At 39.0% G+C, this 18920-nt stretch overlaps 1 protein-coding gene across 1 annotated transcript in view; it reads right to left on the bottom strand.

Moving 5' to 3' along the window:
- The window catches only part of LOC110035675 (heparan-alpha-glucosaminide N-acetyltransferase), a 49922-nt gene that overhangs the window by 22476 nt on the left and 8526 nt on the right, over positions 1 to 18920 (bottom strand). The window contains exons 4-8 of the mRNA XM_020739952.1: positions 10984 to 11060; positions 10794 to 10909; positions 10372 to 10489; positions 10101 to 10217; positions 9897 to 9988 (exon numbers count right to left, since the gene is read on the bottom strand). Coding sequence (XP_020595611.1) covers positions 9897 to 9988; positions 10101 to 10217; positions 10372 to 10489; positions 10794 to 10909; positions 10984 to 11060 — 520 coding nt within the window. The remainder of the gene's footprint in view (positions 1 to 9896; positions 9989 to 10100; positions 10218 to 10371; positions 10490 to 10793; positions 10910 to 10983; positions 11061 to 18920) is intronic.

Here is an 18920-nt window from a genome sequence, read left to right on the forward strand (position 1 = left end):
GGGAGTGATGTGTAGGATTTATTGTGTAGTGTCTATTATGTATTGTGTTATTTGTTGCGTAAAATCTAGACTTATCAGTTAAAGATATGTAGTGTATCTATATGTGGTGTATACTATTTCATAAATGTGGCATTTGTCGTTTTGTGAATATAGTATCTGTTCTTTTTGTAAGTGTAATATTTGTGTAGTGTTTATTGTGTATCTGATCTTCTCTAACTACCAATTTTTAAGCCTCTTGAGGAAGGGTCAGAGCTACCGACGACTTAAGGAAGTGAAAGAGCATCTCACTAATTGAATATCGATTTTTATATTTTCAGCCATAAGAAAAACTGATCAATGGTTCTTTGCATCATTGCTTGTTACCCCGCATCTCGAACCTATAGGCCACCTCGATGTTTCATGTGCTTATCCATAATTTTAAACACCTCATATCATGAAATCGAAAGAAGAAAAGAATTTCAAATAATTTCAAAGAATAAGCCTACTGCAAATTCCCTTCGCCACATATTTTTAAAAGGTTCCAAATAGCCTGCCAAAATCAGCTTACAAAAGTTGCACTTTAAAAGCTCTCAAACTACCACGATGTATTAAGGTAAGCATATGGAAGGTTTTAAGAAGGCTTGCACACATACAACCCTACTCCTATGTGTTTGCACAGCTAAAATCTAAAGTTCTGTAAAATAAAACCAAAGGAAATTTGTATACACACCATGCAATTCTTAAGCAATTCTTAAATGCAATTCTTAAGTATTTACATATGTAACACTTACATATATACCATCCAAATTTTTTTTTATAGTCCAAAAGAGATAGCACAATTGCATGCATAGGTAAGATAACACATATATGAGGTTTGAAATTTGGGTGTTAGATATGTAAATATGCATGAATTGGGTGGTATAAATGTATATACGAGAGAATTAGCTGCTGCAGATAGAAGGGAAAAACATGTGAACTGCAAGCTTTTATATGCAAAAGTTTTCCAATGAACTTTGTTATCAACCAAAGTTCCATCAATACATTATGCCCACTTTATCAATGTTTATCTATCGATAGGCTAGGAAATAAGAAGAATCATTGCACTCCTTGAGGTTTAAAATTTACTTCAGCATATTCACATAGAAAACCACCAAACCATCCTCTTAAAGCACCCAAAACCAGGCCCCAACATATATTTGAACAGGGGAATAACAGAAAGCAAAATAAAAATCCCAAAACCACTGCCTAAAACATCAAACAGATTCCAGTGTGCATTCGAATAGGAGCAGCGAAAGAGAGAGTAAAAACTGAGCCATTACAAGAGTTACTCAAAGCAAGAAATAATCCCAATATGTATTTGAATAAGAGCACCAACAGGGAGAGTAAAAATCGAGCCATTAAACAATAACACGAAGCAAAATCCAGTCACCAAAATCAAATTTCCAAGAGCCCCAAAATCAAATAAAAGCCACTTGAATATGTCTCGAGTAGGAGGGCAACAGGGAAGCACAGAACAAAGCCCCCCCTAAATTAAAATCTTCAAAAGCCTCGGTATCAAATCAGTATAGCAAAGGAAACCGTAGCCCATAGAGCTAGAACAATTCTTAAACATCAAATATGCCAGCATAGATGTGATGAGAACATAAGGAGGGGTTTATATATGCATAAGAATTAAAACGTGCCTGCATTACCCTCTGGAACATATAATATGCATATCCAGAACTTTCTTTTCTTTTTTCGCTTTGCTCAGTGATAGATTGAATGAGTAACTCCAGTTGATTCAAGTCAATTTCTAGGAATTAAAAGAGAATAATCCTAAAAGTCCTTATTGAATAAGATGTTATTTAATCTAACTATAGAAGAAAATTGAAACTAAAACCCTTACCTCTAAAAGCTTGCTAAATCAAGAACAAGAGAGGTAAGAAAAACCACGGGACACAATCTCCAAACAGGAAGTAAGTCCCACCAAATTCGTCCCCTCAAATTTCCTCAAAATTTCTAGCAACGAAACTCTCCCCGAACAGCTCGCAGAGAAAATCTCAAGCCAAAAAATTTCTCAAATCGTCTAAAAAAAACTCTCCAAATCCTTCCCCAAGGGAGTATTTATAGCCGAGGGAATGAGAGGTGCTTACCGATGAGGCTTACGCATTTAGGCGAAAAAATTTGTTACAAAAGGGTTATCGACAAAGCGACCGGTGGCGAAAGTCGGTTAAAACTGGCGAGGAAAGAGATGACCGGAGAACCGGAAGAAGCTTCAAGATCCGATCAAGAGAAGAGGAAGCTTCGAGAGCTGAAAGAGGGGCAAGTGTTCGGCGGGGGAACTCGTCGAATGGGGAAGCGAGGGTTAAGGACGCGTAGTTTTTTTTTTATTTAATTGAATTTACCTAAAAAAAAGATTATTCTATTTAAAATTTATCAATTTATGCATAACTTAATTCGATTCAAAACCCCATCAAGATATATGTCTTTCCCGGCTAAAATTGACGACCCGGATGCACTGGCGTAGTCCGTTTCTTCATCCGATGTCTCCCGAAAAAGTTCGTTGAGTTTCGTGCCAATTTAACTTTAATTCACGAACGTTGCGGCAAAAGAAGTTATTTTGGTCCAATTGAAGCCGTTTAATGAGCGAATTGATGACCGGTCTTCGCCTAAACGACAATCATAGTCAAACATATTGCTCTCGGCAGAAAGTTAAACGTCGAACGCCGTGGGGTTCACCTATGTCTTTCAAATTCCTATGGGAACTCAACAAGAGCTTCAATATGCTTTAATCGACTCAACTGGACGTCGAGAATTAAAAACCGTCCACATGAAACTTCGAGGAGCTTAGAAATGACTCGAATATTTAAATATTATAGGTCCCGGTCTAGTCCTCTAGGAGAGTCAAATAGAAAACACTAAGGCTAGATTTTAGGCTCTGGGAAGAGAGAAAGAAAGAAGACCTCAAAATTGAGGTCAAATATGGACACATCTGCTCCACTTGTGAAGGAAATTACCATAAGACAAATTGGTGTCTGATTTAACTATCCCTGAGGGCCCCCCTGACAATATTATTTCTGTTTCTGCGATTGATGTGTTATCGGATGGCTCTGCTGAGCAACCTACACCTTTAAACCTTATTGAAAACAATATTGAAGGATCCTTATCGACAAAGGATAATGTTTAGACCGATAATTAGGAGAGCCTTGCAGCTCCTCATTTTCATGAAGTATCCGGTGCAGAGGCGACATTTCATACTTCACATACACTAGAACCTATTGTGGTTACAACGGTTGTCAATCTTTCTACTGCGGTTCTACCATCTCACCCGAACGAGCAATTAGTCAGGCGCAGGAGACTCATCAGCTTATACATGCCCGACAATTTGTTGACCAACACACTGATCAGATGGGCCAGTCTTCAGATGAGGAATGATATGTTTACACATCCAAGTAAAAAAGAAGAATAGAGACATACTTGAGCTCATGAATCTAATGGATGATACATTGATTACTTCGGGTAATGACACGCAACTCGCCAATTTGTTAGCTGGCTCCCTTCCTAGAACTAGAGGCAGATGAAGAACTAAATTAGGTCATCTCTAACCTTTTGCTCGTTTTGACGGTTTTGGTTTTTGGTCATACATATCTTTTCTTTTTTTGGGATTTTTGTGTGTTGTACTGTGTGGGTAGGGTGTCTTTTTTGGGTATGTATCAATTCCATTTAAAAAAAAGAAAATATATATCTTCTAAATTGAACTGTTAACTATCCTAGGGAAGTGACATTGTGATCCTCTTTTGATTAACATTTCATTCCAATTGATTTTTACCCTCTCACTCAATCACACAAATCAACCTAAGAACCAATCTATTATCATCCCATTTATTGAGAAGGTTGGGCATAGTTCTTAGTGAATTTGAATCACATTTAGATAGTAATGAGTAATATACTAACTATACCAAAATTACGCGTCATCCACCATAGTTAAGACCAAAACCACAAATTAAACACCTCCCAAGGCTGAAGAGCCAGCATCAACACAAGGAAAATACACATAAGCCAACCACTGAGGGCCTGAAAATTAGCTTTGCTAAATTGGAGAATACCATGACCAATCTCATTGACTTACTGGTTACCTAGATGACATAAGTTTTTCAGGGAAAAGAGGATCCTCCCATCACCAACCTTGGTAAATAATTCAATCGAGGAAGATAATGGCCGTACTTCTTATGATAAAGATGAGCATAGCCAATTTATGCATCCACAACACATCAAGGTGGATGACAAATTGGAGCTAATTTCTTTGATGCTCATCTTTATAAGCATGCTAAGTAGGACAAGGAGCTTGATGCCTGAGGAAGTTACCATATGGTTTGCCATCTGTTGTTGTGCGATATTTTATGTCCTTATGCGTTAAGTCTGTTTTGAGGATATTGTTGGATTTTTTTATCATGCATTATAGAACTAGGTTAGGGCCCATATATATAAGACAAGCAAGGATGAACCGCCACCTGGTGATGCCTGACAACGTCCCGTGGACTTGAACCATAACAATGAAAAAAAAGTTGGAGTACAAGAAGAGCTTGGGGGCCACCATAATAAAATGACTACTAAAATAACAATTAATAATATGATAAATTATTTGTAAAATGCAGCCGTTGTATGGCACGAGACAAGACGTCCTCAAGGAAAACTCTTCAGGTACAATCACTCTCGACGGTAGAATCCTCCAATCTATTTTCCCACCTAAAGAAGTCCACAATAAAACTATCTTCCGTAGTTATGTGACTGCCACAAAGTAATCAACGAACATTATAGTTCACAATAGCAGTACAATGCTCTGAGGGTACTGAAAATCCTTAAGTTCATATTTCCTGAAAGCTTAAAAACACAAAACACACACCCTTACATGTAACATTAGTAAAAATTAATAATAGAAGTAATCAATTAAATTTTATGTAGTTTTGAGGTCTTAGCGAATACAATATATAAACTAACGAATTTGTCACTACAAAAAGACAACAAACCTTACAAAAAAAGGTTATTGGTTGCCTTTAACCCACATAATACAAAACTAGTGTGTGTATCACAAAAAAAAAGGCCGTCTAGAAGAACCTCAATAATCATAACATTGAAAAATGAGAGAAACTTAGTTTCCTTCATTGGGATTTTAGATGTCACAAGAACCAATAGCCCATATAGGCCATTCAGAAGAACCCTTTGAGATTGAATGTCTTCTCATAGACCTCCTAAGAAAAATACAATATTTAGATTATGTCTATTACCCGCGATTGCCTCATCGACCATCAAAGCGGGAAAGAATACATGCATAAGGAAAAAATATATACATGACTTGTATAAAATATTGATACAATAAACATTAAATGCATAAAAAAAGAAATATACATGACTTGTATAAATGTTTTCAACACACATTACAAATAAAATAACAACAAAAAATATATGTTCTCTCCATTCAGCCCCCAATTACAACATCTATAATTCGTTTCCTAAACGCTACCATCTCGTTTGCACCTTCCTCACCTTGAGTGCAAGTCTCGAACACACCAATTTCGGCTTATGATAAAGATTGTCCAAGACGATATCCATATGACACAGTAGAGACATGTTAATGATCTTCATCAACCCTACTAAAGTCAATGTCATAACGAGAATAATGTTGCCGAATATAGTTGTGGAAAGCCATCATGGCAAGCGTAATCTGCACTTGCTTGAGAAATAGATATGTAGGCATATCGCATAGCATGACTCATTTCTTCTTTCAAACTCCAAATGTCCTTCAATGACACCGCATAAGGAGTGTCTCTTGTTAAACATTTTTCTCCCGCATCGAGTGATATTGCTGGCTCTCTCAAAGTTAGGTATGTGACATTTCGTATCAGGATAGGACTTCAGATATCCTCTTTATAATAGATATCCAGCATCGACCAAATAATATTTATCTGAAATTAATACAATGATTAGTAGTATAGTACGAATTCTCTTTTTTATCTAATGAAAGCAACACCCACCTTTTTTTCTCAACCCTAGGATGCTTTGGTCTGCTAGTAGATTCAACTTCATTAATGTTCAAGCTAGGGCATTCATTGGAATCACCTGTTTGTTTAGCATCCAAGTTTTCAGCCATGCCACTAAATCCTACCTCACTAGGAGAGCATGCATTATTGTCACTACACCAGCAAACATACAATCTAAATTCTCTTCCAGCTCAGGCTCGATGCAATTGTATTTAATTTTTTTTGCATTTGACGCCACCTACAAAGTCATAGAATATATTGATGCATCTAAAAAAAATGAAAAATTGAAAAATTAATATAAGCAATGGATGTTTCATAAATGATCATCTCCAATCTCTTTGCCCACAATTTCTCCATAGCATCAATTGTTCGTTTTATCGAATCTCAACCCAAACCCGTGGATCTTCACTTTAATTCTTTCCGAGTTTTTCAATTCTTTTTTAGCTAATAACATTTATTATTTAATTGCATCCTATCATAATCCCTGTCTGTACTTTCTTTGAGCGTTTTAATAATATTATGCCGACCCTCCTTATTAAAAGAGGTGGTTGGCCTATTTCTTAATTCGAGCTCCTTAAGGTAAAATATGCAAAATATTATTTTCGTATCTTTATCCCACATAACAGATGAACCGGCCTTTTTTGTCTAATCCATTGTATTACTAGCATGAAAAAACTAATCAATATGAATATTTGCCATAAAAAATATTTATCACAACTCAAAGAAAAATAACAATGTCATAATATTATTATCAATGTCTACAAAATAACCTGCACACTACATCACTACACCACCCCCACATTCACACACCAACTCATCCATCTCCACACATTAACACATCCACAACACCACTACCACAACCTCTACAGACCAACACCTCCAAACACCAACTCATACACACCACCACAACCACCACCTCCACACAGCAAAACCTCTACACAACAACACATTCACAACGCCACTACAAGCACCTCCACACACCGACACCTCCACACACCAACACATCCACACCACCAATACCACCACCTCCATACAACAACTCATCCACAACACCACTACCACCACCTCTACACACCAACACCTCCTCAAACCAATCCATCTACACCACCACCACCACCACCACCACCACCAGCTCTCCACACCAAAATATGGCTCATATACGTTCAAATTAGCCATTTGTATTTTCAAATTATTGCACATGCAATCACCACCACTACCAACTTTCGGCCAACAAAATCAACAAAATAGAGCGAATAGAAACCAAGTCCATCAATAGGATGTAGCATGAAAAACCAAATCATCATCTGAGCATATCACAGAAAATCCAAAAAACATAAAAAATCCAATAAAAACCGAAAGCCATCGAAGGATAAGAGCACAGAGAACTCAAGAAAATCATTGCACGTGTTTGCAATATAAAAAACCATATCATAGTTAAGGTAGAGAATACCGGAACAGAGGCGAGAGGAGAAGGAATGATCCAAACCGAGCCGAATAACAGAGAAGAGAGGGAGAGGGAGAGGAAGAATGGAAAGCTCACCACAACAACCACCGAAAAGTTAGTGCAAGAATGGTGAGAGAGGGAGCCACGCAAGAATCGCAAGAGGAAAGTTAGGGTAAGAATTGCAAGAGAGACAAAGACGTAGAGAATCGTGAGTGTTTCATCGGGGTAGCCCCGTCAATTATTAGCGAATGAATGCAGGCCGCAGGGTCGAAACCACGGCTCGCTTTTCCTCCAAATTATCCAATTAAGTAGACACACCGCTTTTATCAAACGCACGCCCAACTGCCTCGGGCTGCACCGCAGGCATTAAGCCGCCTCAAACGGGGCCTTAGTGGAAACAACTATGGGAGAGACATGAAAAGTAGGTGCAAGAATATAGGACATAATATAGAAAACAAAATTATGACTTAAGCATCTCTTTCAATGAGATATCTTTCTTCCTGAAGTATGTTACAGAGTTACATGAAGGGCTCCAACATAACTGAAACATCTTTGGTCCAAACAATCACAATGCAATTTATGCAAAATCTCTCATATTTATAAAACTTAGAAATGAAGAAAATGAAGGGAACTGAGTGAGAATATTAAGCTAGTTTAGATAATTAAGAAAACAAGCATTGATCCAAATTAAACCAAAATTTGAACTTAAACTTATCCAAACAAACCATTATTTTAAATCTTAACTTATATTGATGAAAATATCCAGCCAAAAGGCATCACCTTTTTTATTTGGTCAGTCTGCATACAATAAGACCTATGCCACTAAAAATGACCTTGAAATAACTCAATTAACTGGTGAGGAGGGATGCAAGCTACAACAATTAACTATAATAAAATAAGGGAGACTGGGAGGAAGAACGAGAGGATCTAAACAAGTCGGGCAGGGCTCATTTAATCTATTTAGAAAGATGATTAAAGGCATTAATGAAAATGAGATTGAGTCTTGGATTTGTCGCTTCATCAAAGGCTAGTCTCACAAGTTTGATGTTTTGGGTTGGATACTTTTCAAACACTAATGCTATTGAAATTTGAACAACATCATCCTTGTGGGACTATAACTTAATTCAAACCTTCTTTAGCTATAGCCACTCTTAGGCGTTCAATGAGGTGTGCAGACAGGTTCTTTGCTCAAAGGACCTCCATGTAGGTCAGATTCGGTCCATCTCCTTTGTTTTTAAGAAAGTTACACTGCATTTTCTAAGCAAATACTTCTCATTTCTTTTTCTATTTCTATTTTTTTCCCTTTTTTTAGTTGAATGTAGGTGAAAGGTGAGTACATTCAATCAAAGGACTGTTTGAGGTTGATGTGTATTGTGAAGCCTCTTCATTGACAACTTCTCCACTAGGCCTCAGAAAGTTTGATCATGGAGCCATTGTTTACGTTTGTCTAGAACCATTGTGAGTAGTTTAAGTAGGATCATTCAGAAAAGGCAGTAAGTTAAGCCGGACCATCTACAAAGAATGCGATCAGTCTAGTTAAATTGAGTCATCTAAGTTGGAAACTATGCAGAGCAGATGGAACTTGTTAATTAAACTCGATCAGATAGAGGCATGTTTATGAACTAAAGCAAAATAATTAGAATAAAAATATCCTAAAAGCATTAAAAAAAAAACAAGCCCCAGAACTAATATTTGAATTAAAATCTTTTTTATCATGAAGCAAGCAACTCAGCAGAAATTAGTAAGGGGATGTTATTGTGAAGGTCCTATAGCTTTCTTTTAGTAATTTGATAGTTCCATAAGACGTTGCACATTTTCATATATTTTGTGACAATCTCTTCTTATATTTGCAATAAAAATTATTTCATTCAACCAACCTACTACCCACTAACCACCGCACATGGAAAATATCTAGACACAATGATTATAAGCAAATATGTATAGGACTAGGTTATATCAATTGAGAAAAATATAAAAAAAATGCATACAACTTTCAATGCAAGAATTTGCAAGTAAAGCTAAACCTTAAAAAGAAAAATAAGTACCAAAAACATGATGCTTTCAGACAGATAAAGTCTTAAAAGAGGTTAAGTAAGCAGCCTTATCCTAGCACTAAAGGAAAGGTTGTTTCTGTGATTCGAATCTGTCACATATAGGTCATAATGGAGGCAAGCTCTTGGTCTGCCCTTTCTTAAACACAAGAGTATATACTAAGGACAACGTTAGCATTACTCACAAAAGGAATCAAATGCCAGTTGGTTATCATTCACTAGCAGTCATAATGAAAGTTTACCACAACAGATATGTGATTGTAAGACAATCAAAAGATAAAATCTATTTACAAAGATGATTAAAGGAGTTAATGAAAATGAGAACTGCAGATGACGATTCATTAAACTTGAAACATAAGAAGCTAAATTACTAAAAAGTTCAAAACACAATCCAGTAAAACACACCTAAGTATCCCTTCAGGATCAAATGGGGCCTGACACCAAGAAGGAGCATCTCTCCGAAATGGACCCTCATGGGGAGAATCGTAAGTGCAAGCCTGCAACACTTGAAAATGATAAGAACATCAATGCTATTTATCCATCAATAATTGTTAAATATTAAGCACAAGGAATTCAATCAGTCATAGTCAGAATTTTTTGAAATGACACCTTAGATCTCTTCCAGGCAGGACGTTGGTACATATGATTAATTCCCAGCACTTGCCTATCAATATATCCAACAGCATTACATGGAGGATCCAATCTGCCCCTCGTACCACATACAACCTAAACATTCATAATGATTCCAACGTTTGAACAATAAAAGACATGCATAACAATACTGTAAATTGCATAGAAGAATATTCCATTAGTATGGTATATTTTCAAACAATAACACCTTAAATATGTTACTTGAGGAAAAGTGCAGCCATCCAATTACCGTGAAGACTTTTCCATTGTCCACACTATTAGTATTATGGACAGTGAACTGCCAGTCAGGAACATATGTCGCATAAATTGTGGTGAGGTAGATCACAAGGATGCATGCACCCAGAATCCTAATAAAATTCAAAAGAAAGTTAATAGTCCTTGATTTTAAATAATTACATTCTCATTCATTGAGGGTATCTTAGAAAAGTAGCAGAGCAGGAATTTCCAAAAAGTTAAACATGTATTGTTTGACCAGGAATTTCCCTAACAAACATTAGTAGATGGAGAAAAAAAGAGAAAACCAAATTACCTATTGATTTGACCAGCATACACATCACACACACACTCGCTCTTATAACTTGTGTTCTACATTCCAGAAAAAAGACTATTTTTAAGTTGCTTACGAAAAGATAAAATAAGAAATTTGCTTACCACTGCCAATAATATATCTTAAACACTGACCATCCTGTACGTGCGTCTTCCTGAACTTCGGTACTCTTTGAAAAAATTTCCAGTAGAGCCACCACCAAATATGCAAGAGCAATTCTCTATGGAAGAAAAATTTAGATTAGATATAAAACTAAGCAGACAAGGAAAAAAGTAATCGAGTAGCATGCTTCACCTGGAGGATGCCACACCATCTTATATGTTTCATATCGACTCCATAGTTCAACTCATCAGGTGCATGTGAGTATCCACCTATACATTGATTAAAGAAAATTTATGAAATTATTTTTTTACCAAATTGAGCGTCAATATTCAACTTCATATCAATAACACAAAAAAATTACCATAATGAAACTGTAAGACTGAAAAACTATTCTACTACTATGACCTCAAGCATCCATCAGCAACCTGAAAAAATTCTCACCAGAAGAAACTGCAATGGAGAGCATGAGCATTAGCCCTCAACTTATGTATTTGATGTCCAACGTCAAAACCATTTGTTCCCACTCAACTAACAAGTGAAGTGATAACTACTGCATATGGCTTTCTAAAATTCAAGAAAATCTTGCACAAAAACGGCCTTGAAGGTTTCCTCACTAGTTCCATACCCTATCCAAAAGAATTAAATCTCACCGAGTCCAATCAACTACTCGAAATCCCACTTATCGCATTTGGACTGTCACTTATCCGAACCTTGCTGAAGCCATTTATACAATAATCTCCCCCTTCTATACTTCCACACATTCTCAACACACTTGAAAAAGATTACAGTCCGCATATAGATCCTTGGCTGTTCAGCTCAAACATGACTTGCACAACAAAAACCTTTATGAAATCCCAAAAAATGGCTAAATAATTCTTGGAAGTTATTGATGACAACATAGCTTTGTCCTATCCACCATTGATCCTGTAGAGCCTATCTATATATACTCAATGGCTTGCCATTCACTTATCAAGCTTTCAATATGCCAATTCACACCTCTCACACCTATCAGTCTAGATGATTTCTACTCCCTCCTTTGTGGGGAGGAAATTACTTAAGTTAATGATGCTTCCAAGCAATAACAAATTACATCGTCTCCTGTTTTCAATCTTGTGCTTTTAACTTCTCATGGTCGTGGTTGAACTTGAGAGTCAGACACTCACACTTTTACTAGGGCACCAGCACCGTGCTCCCTGTCTGAGCTTCAACGTTCATAGTACTTCAAAGTTCAAACAATGGAGGTCATCACTCTTCGATTACACTATTACCAATCAGATATGTAGCAAAGGAAGTCACACTGCTACTCATTGTTGGCATCATGCTAACCTATCCTACTCTCCATTTATGAAGCCTCATCACGCTCTCCTTGCATCCCAATCAACTCCAAATGATGATTGTTACTACAAACATCAGTGACAAAATCATCCCCGATCCTAATAGTAAGATGATTCTTTCTAATCTTATTAATGTTACTCACATTAGACAAAATCTTCTCTTTCTATAAATAAGCACATAGCTGAAAATTCTTGCTTCAATTCATTAGAAGCATCAAATTTTTTAATTATTAATTTGAAGACCACACAAAGCATTCTTCAAGGGCTTGGGCACATTGGACTTTATCCAATAAATCCCTCGAACTCTTGGTCAAACTACTCAGCGACTTTGTTTACTATCCACTCCAAAGCTTAGCTATCGTATCACTGACTTGGGCGTATTCATGCCATTACTTCGTCCATTTTAGCCAACAATCTTCTACTTCATGCAATTAATTTTTTTTTTGTTAAAATAGCAATTAAGTATTTTAGAAAAAGTTTGGATAAGTAGAATGATTATGGAGAATATAAGTCCATTTGATTATCTAGTAAATATATTAATAAATAAGCCTCTTTTCAACAAAATTCCTAGATTAATGAAAACACGCATAAGATAAATTATCTATTTAAATCAATTAATTTAGAAATTTATAAATAGTTCGAGCAAAACTTAGGGTGATGGATAGATATTGGTTTTACAAAATGTCAAGCCATTTTTTTAATAGAAGTTTAAACCGTTGAAATGATTTAGAATTTATGGCCAACACATATCCAAAATAAGATAGGCAAATTTCGGGTTCCCACCCCTGACCCTTCGAATGTGGTTAGACAAAGGGTAGTTACCTCTTGCGACTAGGGGCGGCCTCTAAGCCAAAAGCCCATATACGAGAGAAGAGAGATCTGCGGTCACATGAGATGCTCGAACCCTTTTAACTTTCCATACTATTGAGTCACTGGAACAGTTGCCACTGCAACCAGGACTTCTTGGTCTTTATGACCACCTGGACTGTCGTGATGGGTGCCACTCTCCGGGAGAACCTACTAGTCAGTTCTTCGCGTGAGAGCACAACAAGAGACCTGGGTCACAAGGGATGATCAGACCTTCTCGGTCGACCATACTATTGAGACACTAGCCGATCGCCACCTCTGATCAGAATTTTTGTGCGTTATAGCCACCTGATTAAAGTGATGGGTGCTTCTTTTTAAAGCGATCAGTTAGACTCGCATCGGGGTCCCTTTCAGGAGAAACATAACAGGAGGCTTGGTCACACGAGATGATTGGGACTTCTCCCCCACCGTTACGAATGAGGTTAGGTGAAGGGTTTCATCGATTATGTCGTTTCAAAAGATAGGTCAGATAGATCAATCTGTCGTTTCGAGTGAGGTCAGGCATGTCTTTTCTCAGCCATACCATGTCCAGTTTATCTGGCCTGACTGAGCTTTTTGGTGGACAGTTAGCTTCGATTGTTGACCATCACCCTAACCCCACCCAAGCAATACCCTATCTAGTTTACTGGCCTGGTTGGGTTCCTTTGTGGTTTGCCGGTTTTGACTGGCTAGCCACACCTTTGACAATACCTTGTTTAGTTTACTTAGCCTGGTTGAGATTCTTTTTGTCTTCTTTTGGGATGTCACCACGACTACTAGGAGAGACTTTTTTTTGAGGATGCTGCCAACAAGTGCACTGTGCCTCAGTGGCGCAACACACTTATTGGGGGTTCTTTGTTGGCATCAATTTTTGGATGCCACGTGTAGGATGTCCGCTCGAAAACTATGAAACCTTGCTTAATGCATGTGTTAATTCTAGTGGTGCAAGACATCCATTCAAGACCTTTTGATGAGTGTTGAGGGGCACGTTGTCAAGGTTGTTTTGCTAGACTTTAGCTCTTGCTCTGGCGAAACTGGATTAAATTGATTTGATCATCGACGAAGCTATTCGGTTTCGACTGGCATGCCGCCCCTTTACCTCTTCGGCCGACAGCCTCGCCACACTTTGCTACCATCGACGACCTCGCCTACTTCCTTCCCCTGGCGACCAACAACTTGAGCAGTCGATGACCTCATAGTCTCTCCCTCACTGGAGCTCCAATCATTAGCAAGGAAACGGTGTCGTGACATTTGGGAGCCCTGTCCGACCCTTCTTGCTAAGGTATACATTTCGGTCGAATTTTAATATGATTTGATGTTTATTTTTCAAATACTTTGCATACATCACTGATTCTTGTCTCTCTCACCCTCAATCCTATGCTTATTCTTCATTCGTTGCGAGGCACGTCGGTGCATGGACCGGACATCGACGATTTGGAGCAAGCAAAGAGAACGCGTCTGCAACCGTCACGGTGGTAAGATTTCCTAACTCCTAGCTGGCCCTAGGTTTTAGTGGTGTCTAGGCGTGTGAGTTCGATCGCCCGGACAGGGTACGTGCGCCGGCGTGACCCGACGCGTCAACATACTTATGTGATTGATTGTCGATTTCCTAGAGCTAGCATTTAGGTTAGGACTTCTCATGTGTGACCAAACACCACCGTAGAGCTGACTGTCTCTTCTTTGTTGTGAGTCTTATATATTTATCCCGCCAGGTTGAAATCCCAATTTCCTACGGTTTTGGTGCTCTTAATCTCCTTTGGAGGGATCGGTTGAGTTCGATCTTAGAGCATGAGAAAAACTTCGTTGCTAGCCCGTTCTATAAGATCGGCGTTCGTAGAGCGGAAAAATCTTTGTAGCTAGTCCGCCCTAGGAACGGTAGAGAGTTTTCCATACGAGAAATCAGAGGGGGAAACCCTCCACATTGCTACGCCAAAGCCGGAGGCGGCGATGCCGCATATCCAAGTGCGTCAGCCCTAGGTACCTATGCGAGGTCGTTAGGACGAGCTCGACATGCCGTTGAGCGGTTGGATTTCATGCAGGTGCATGTACCATTTGATGCATTTTTGCGTGTTAATCATATTGCATGTTATATGCACGATCACTTGATCACTTTGGTTCAACCGGCCACCCCAACTCGGTCGAACGATCACTTTGGTTGGATTGGCCGCTCCGGCCTAGTCAACCAGCCACTTTGGCTCGACCGAACACCACGACCCGGTTGACCGATAATTTGCATGTTATTGCATGTTGTCCATGATCGTAGTGCATGTTGTGTATGACCGTATTGCATGTTTGTGTGTATGTGTCTGCTTGTTTGTTTGCATGAAGGTTATCACTTGTTTGCATTGCACTTTTGTTCGGGCCACTGCCGTCATCTGTCATGGCATGCTCACATCCGGGTCAATACCTCTCGGCATACTCACCTGCACGGGCCACTGCCGTCACGGTATGCCCATCCTCGGGTCACTGCCTCCTTGGCACACCCATTTGTTCGGGTCACTGCTGCTACGGTATGCACATCCTTGGGTCACTGCCTCCTCGGCATACTCAGCTTTTGGGCCGCTGCCGCTACGGCATGCCCGTTCCTTTTGAGTCACTGACATTACGACGTACTCATCCTCACCACTTTGGTGCACTTTTCATATGTATGTTGCATCCTGCATGTTTGCATGCGTGCTCGGTGAGTGTCTCTCGGGAAGGGGGTAATTCCTCTTTATATGTATCATTTTACTCGATGCAAACTCACTTGTAGCCGGTGTTTGCCAGTTGCATGACACCCCGAGTCCTCGAGCAAGTGTAATTCCTCTTTCTAGGTAGTCTGTTTTACCGGTACATCTCGTTTGTGTGTGTCATGTTGCATGTAGCATCCTTGCATTCATTTGTATGGTGTGTTAGCCCTTTTGGGTGCCCGTTGCGATTGCCATGTACATCAATCGAGCAGTAACAATGTGGGCTTTCTGCATAATTTTCTATTTTCCCATTCCTTGACGGCTTGTCCTACTCGTTAGGAGAGTGCCCTGTGTTGGTCGCGATGCCTTAACGAGCATTGCTTGCTAGGTTGATCCCGATAAACAATACGAGTTAAGTCATCACTCTTCGTGACACCCTTTAGATCCTTCAGATCTTTAGGATGGGGATGGTATGACGACCTCGTCAAATTCATGTTATACCCGGACTTAACCCGCACTTAGATATTAGGTTGACGCATTTTTTGTTAGATAGTGTGTTGGGCTAGGATTTAGGGTGCTAAGTAATTTTTTTTGATGTCTGACTATTGTTCTTTGCAGGATTGGTTGCCCTAGCCAAACATCCTTTTTTTGCATTGTGCTTGTGGTGTGATTTCATATTGCATATGTATGGTAGTGTGTTACAAAGCTCCCCGACCCAGACGGGATATAAGTCCTTTTGTTTGGAGTGTTTTCAGCTTTATAGTTGCACCTTCACTTTTCTTCTTTCCTGAGGCATCCTTGTCACTTCGGCAGGTATAAGTCCCACCTCTTGGAGCTCCAGCTTATAGTCATAGGATAGAGTTTCCTTCCTTTGACCTTAAGGTTACAGAGGTTCCCATGGACGACGCAATTCACGAATTGCTGACCGGGAATCTCAGTACGTGTTGGGTCAACTACCTTCACGACCATATAGACTTAAGGTCCTAGCAGCTGTGGATGACGGGTCTGTGATACCCCGACCCAGTTACCTCTACTTTCTAGGATTACTCTATCTTCCTTTTGTTGAGTCCCTTTGAGCCCTTTTGCTCCTTTGACTTCGTCGATATCATTTTGACGATCTGATGTCGATGAGCTACTGCCTATTTGAGATACGACGATTTGTCCTTTGCCCTTATGGCCGGACGTGCTTTGACGTGTTGGGATATCCCCGTCAATATGCTTTATGGTTATTCCGTGGGCCCCATATGCCAATGAGCCATTACCCATTCGAGATGTGAGGGACTTACTCTCTACTTGATGGCTTAGCATGAGCTTTGAAGCATCGAAACTGTTCCCATATGGAATAACCTTCCTTTGATTGTCTATACCCCAGGTCTATGATAATATAAGCGAAACTCCTTTTATTGAGAGTATTTTTGTGTATCCCTCAAGATGTAATTAACCAGTAGATACACGTTTCTCTGAGAATGCTTTTGACCCCAGAATGGGTACATACACCTGACTCTCTGGTTATGTATAGTCTACGTAAATACTTCTTTCGCGGATATTGGTTTAAGGTGCCTCCGCCCGATCTTATTTGAGTGGACATTCTTAATCTATCCTTACGAGGTTTATCGCACGTAGATTCTCCACGTTTTACTTTCTCTTGTTTTTCATTTTGTTGTATGTCTTTTTTATTTGGTTCCTCTCCTCTTCGAATCACTAATTTGCTTTTTATTTGGTTCCTATCCTCTTCGAATCACTAATTTGATTCGAGAGGAAGATTTATTCAAATAAGGAAAGTATACGACGATCGACAAACTGACGACTCCTTTTGAAATAAAAAAAGTGAAAAATGAACGGAAACATCCTCGTCGTCCGTTTCTGTGATTTTAGTGGGCTGCGTCGCTTCTGCTTCTCGTCTGTTTGTTGCAGGCTGAAGGGCATCATTTTTCGTCTCCTTCGTCGTCTGTCGCTCTGCTAGAGCTGATTTCGCAGGGTCCGCTTCTATGCTCTGCTCGAGCTGATTTCGCAGGGTCCTCGTTTTGCATCGTCCGCTTCTGCGTCCTGTTTGCTGCAGCGTATAGGGCGTCATTCTGCTTGAACTGAATTTGTGAGGTTTCCGCTCCTGCTCCATATTTTCTGGATTCAGACTTTGCTCTTCATTGTTTTCTTCACTGTTCTTAACGCCACTCCTTCATCTATTGGGAATGGCTTCGGACAGATCATATGCTGCTGCACTTGCGGGTGTCCACGCTTTAGAAACACCTAAATCGTGCTCTTTATCTTCTTCATTTGAGTGGGAGGAGGATATTAAGAAACGTGGTAGGAAGTATGAGAAGTTTGTCATCTTTTTTACAGAAGCTGAAGGTATTCAACTTGTTACTTCCTGTCAACTGAATTTGGTTGGAAAATTTTTGTATGATCATCCCAAAATAGAGCTAATTCGTAAGGAATTTGAGCTTATGTACCTGATTGAGAAGTGAAAAATTAATAATAAAGAGGATTACACTCGTTTATTTGCTGTAAGGATAATCTGGATTGATAACATACTTATGTACCTGATTGAGAAGTAAAAAATTAATAATAAAGAGGATTACACTCATTTATTTGCTGTAAGGATAATCTGGATTGATAACATAATAATGAAGATTCTGAAATGGTCTGTAAATTTTGACTCTCAGACAAAACCTCCAATCATTCCGGTTTAGATTCGCCTCCCTGGTCTGAAATTTCATTATTTTACTCAAAAAATTTTGTACGTTATTGCCTCAGCTTATGGTAAGTTACTCAAAACGTACATTAATACTTTTAATCTTTCTTGTCCATCGGAAGCTAGAGTACTTGTTGGAAGAGGCATCACTTCATCTACTTCGGAGGAAATTTGGTTTGGCACACATCATCATGGGTATTGGCAAAATGTAGTGATTGAAACTTTTACTTTGTATTGTTCAAACTGTCGTATGTTCGGCCACTCCAGTTCTCAATACCACCATCTACATCCATACCTCAGACAAAAAAAAAACACAGTGCTCTGCCAGAGGCAGTGATTTCATCTCCTCCTGATCAGCTCTAAGTTATTGACACTATTGATTATTAAAAGAATGCCCCCGAAGACGTCACTATTCTCGCATCACTATTCTCGCAGGCAATATTACAACCATTCAGCCGTCTCTGGAAGCTACTATCGTGGGTGAGAGAGAGAATTTTCAGACTCCACTTGCCCTAGAACCCATCACCATTATTACATGTCACAATAATTCTACTGTTTCACTACCGCCTCATCAGGTTGAGCAAGCTG

The sequence above is a fragment of the Phalaenopsis equestris genome, unplaced genomic scaffold, assembly GCF_001263595.1.
Source record: "Phalaenopsis equestris unplaced genomic scaffold, ASM126359v1 Scaffold000002, whole genome shotgun sequence".
Taxonomy (NCBI): domain Eukaryota; kingdom Viridiplantae; phylum Streptophyta; class Magnoliopsida; order Asparagales; family Orchidaceae; genus Phalaenopsis; species Phalaenopsis equestris.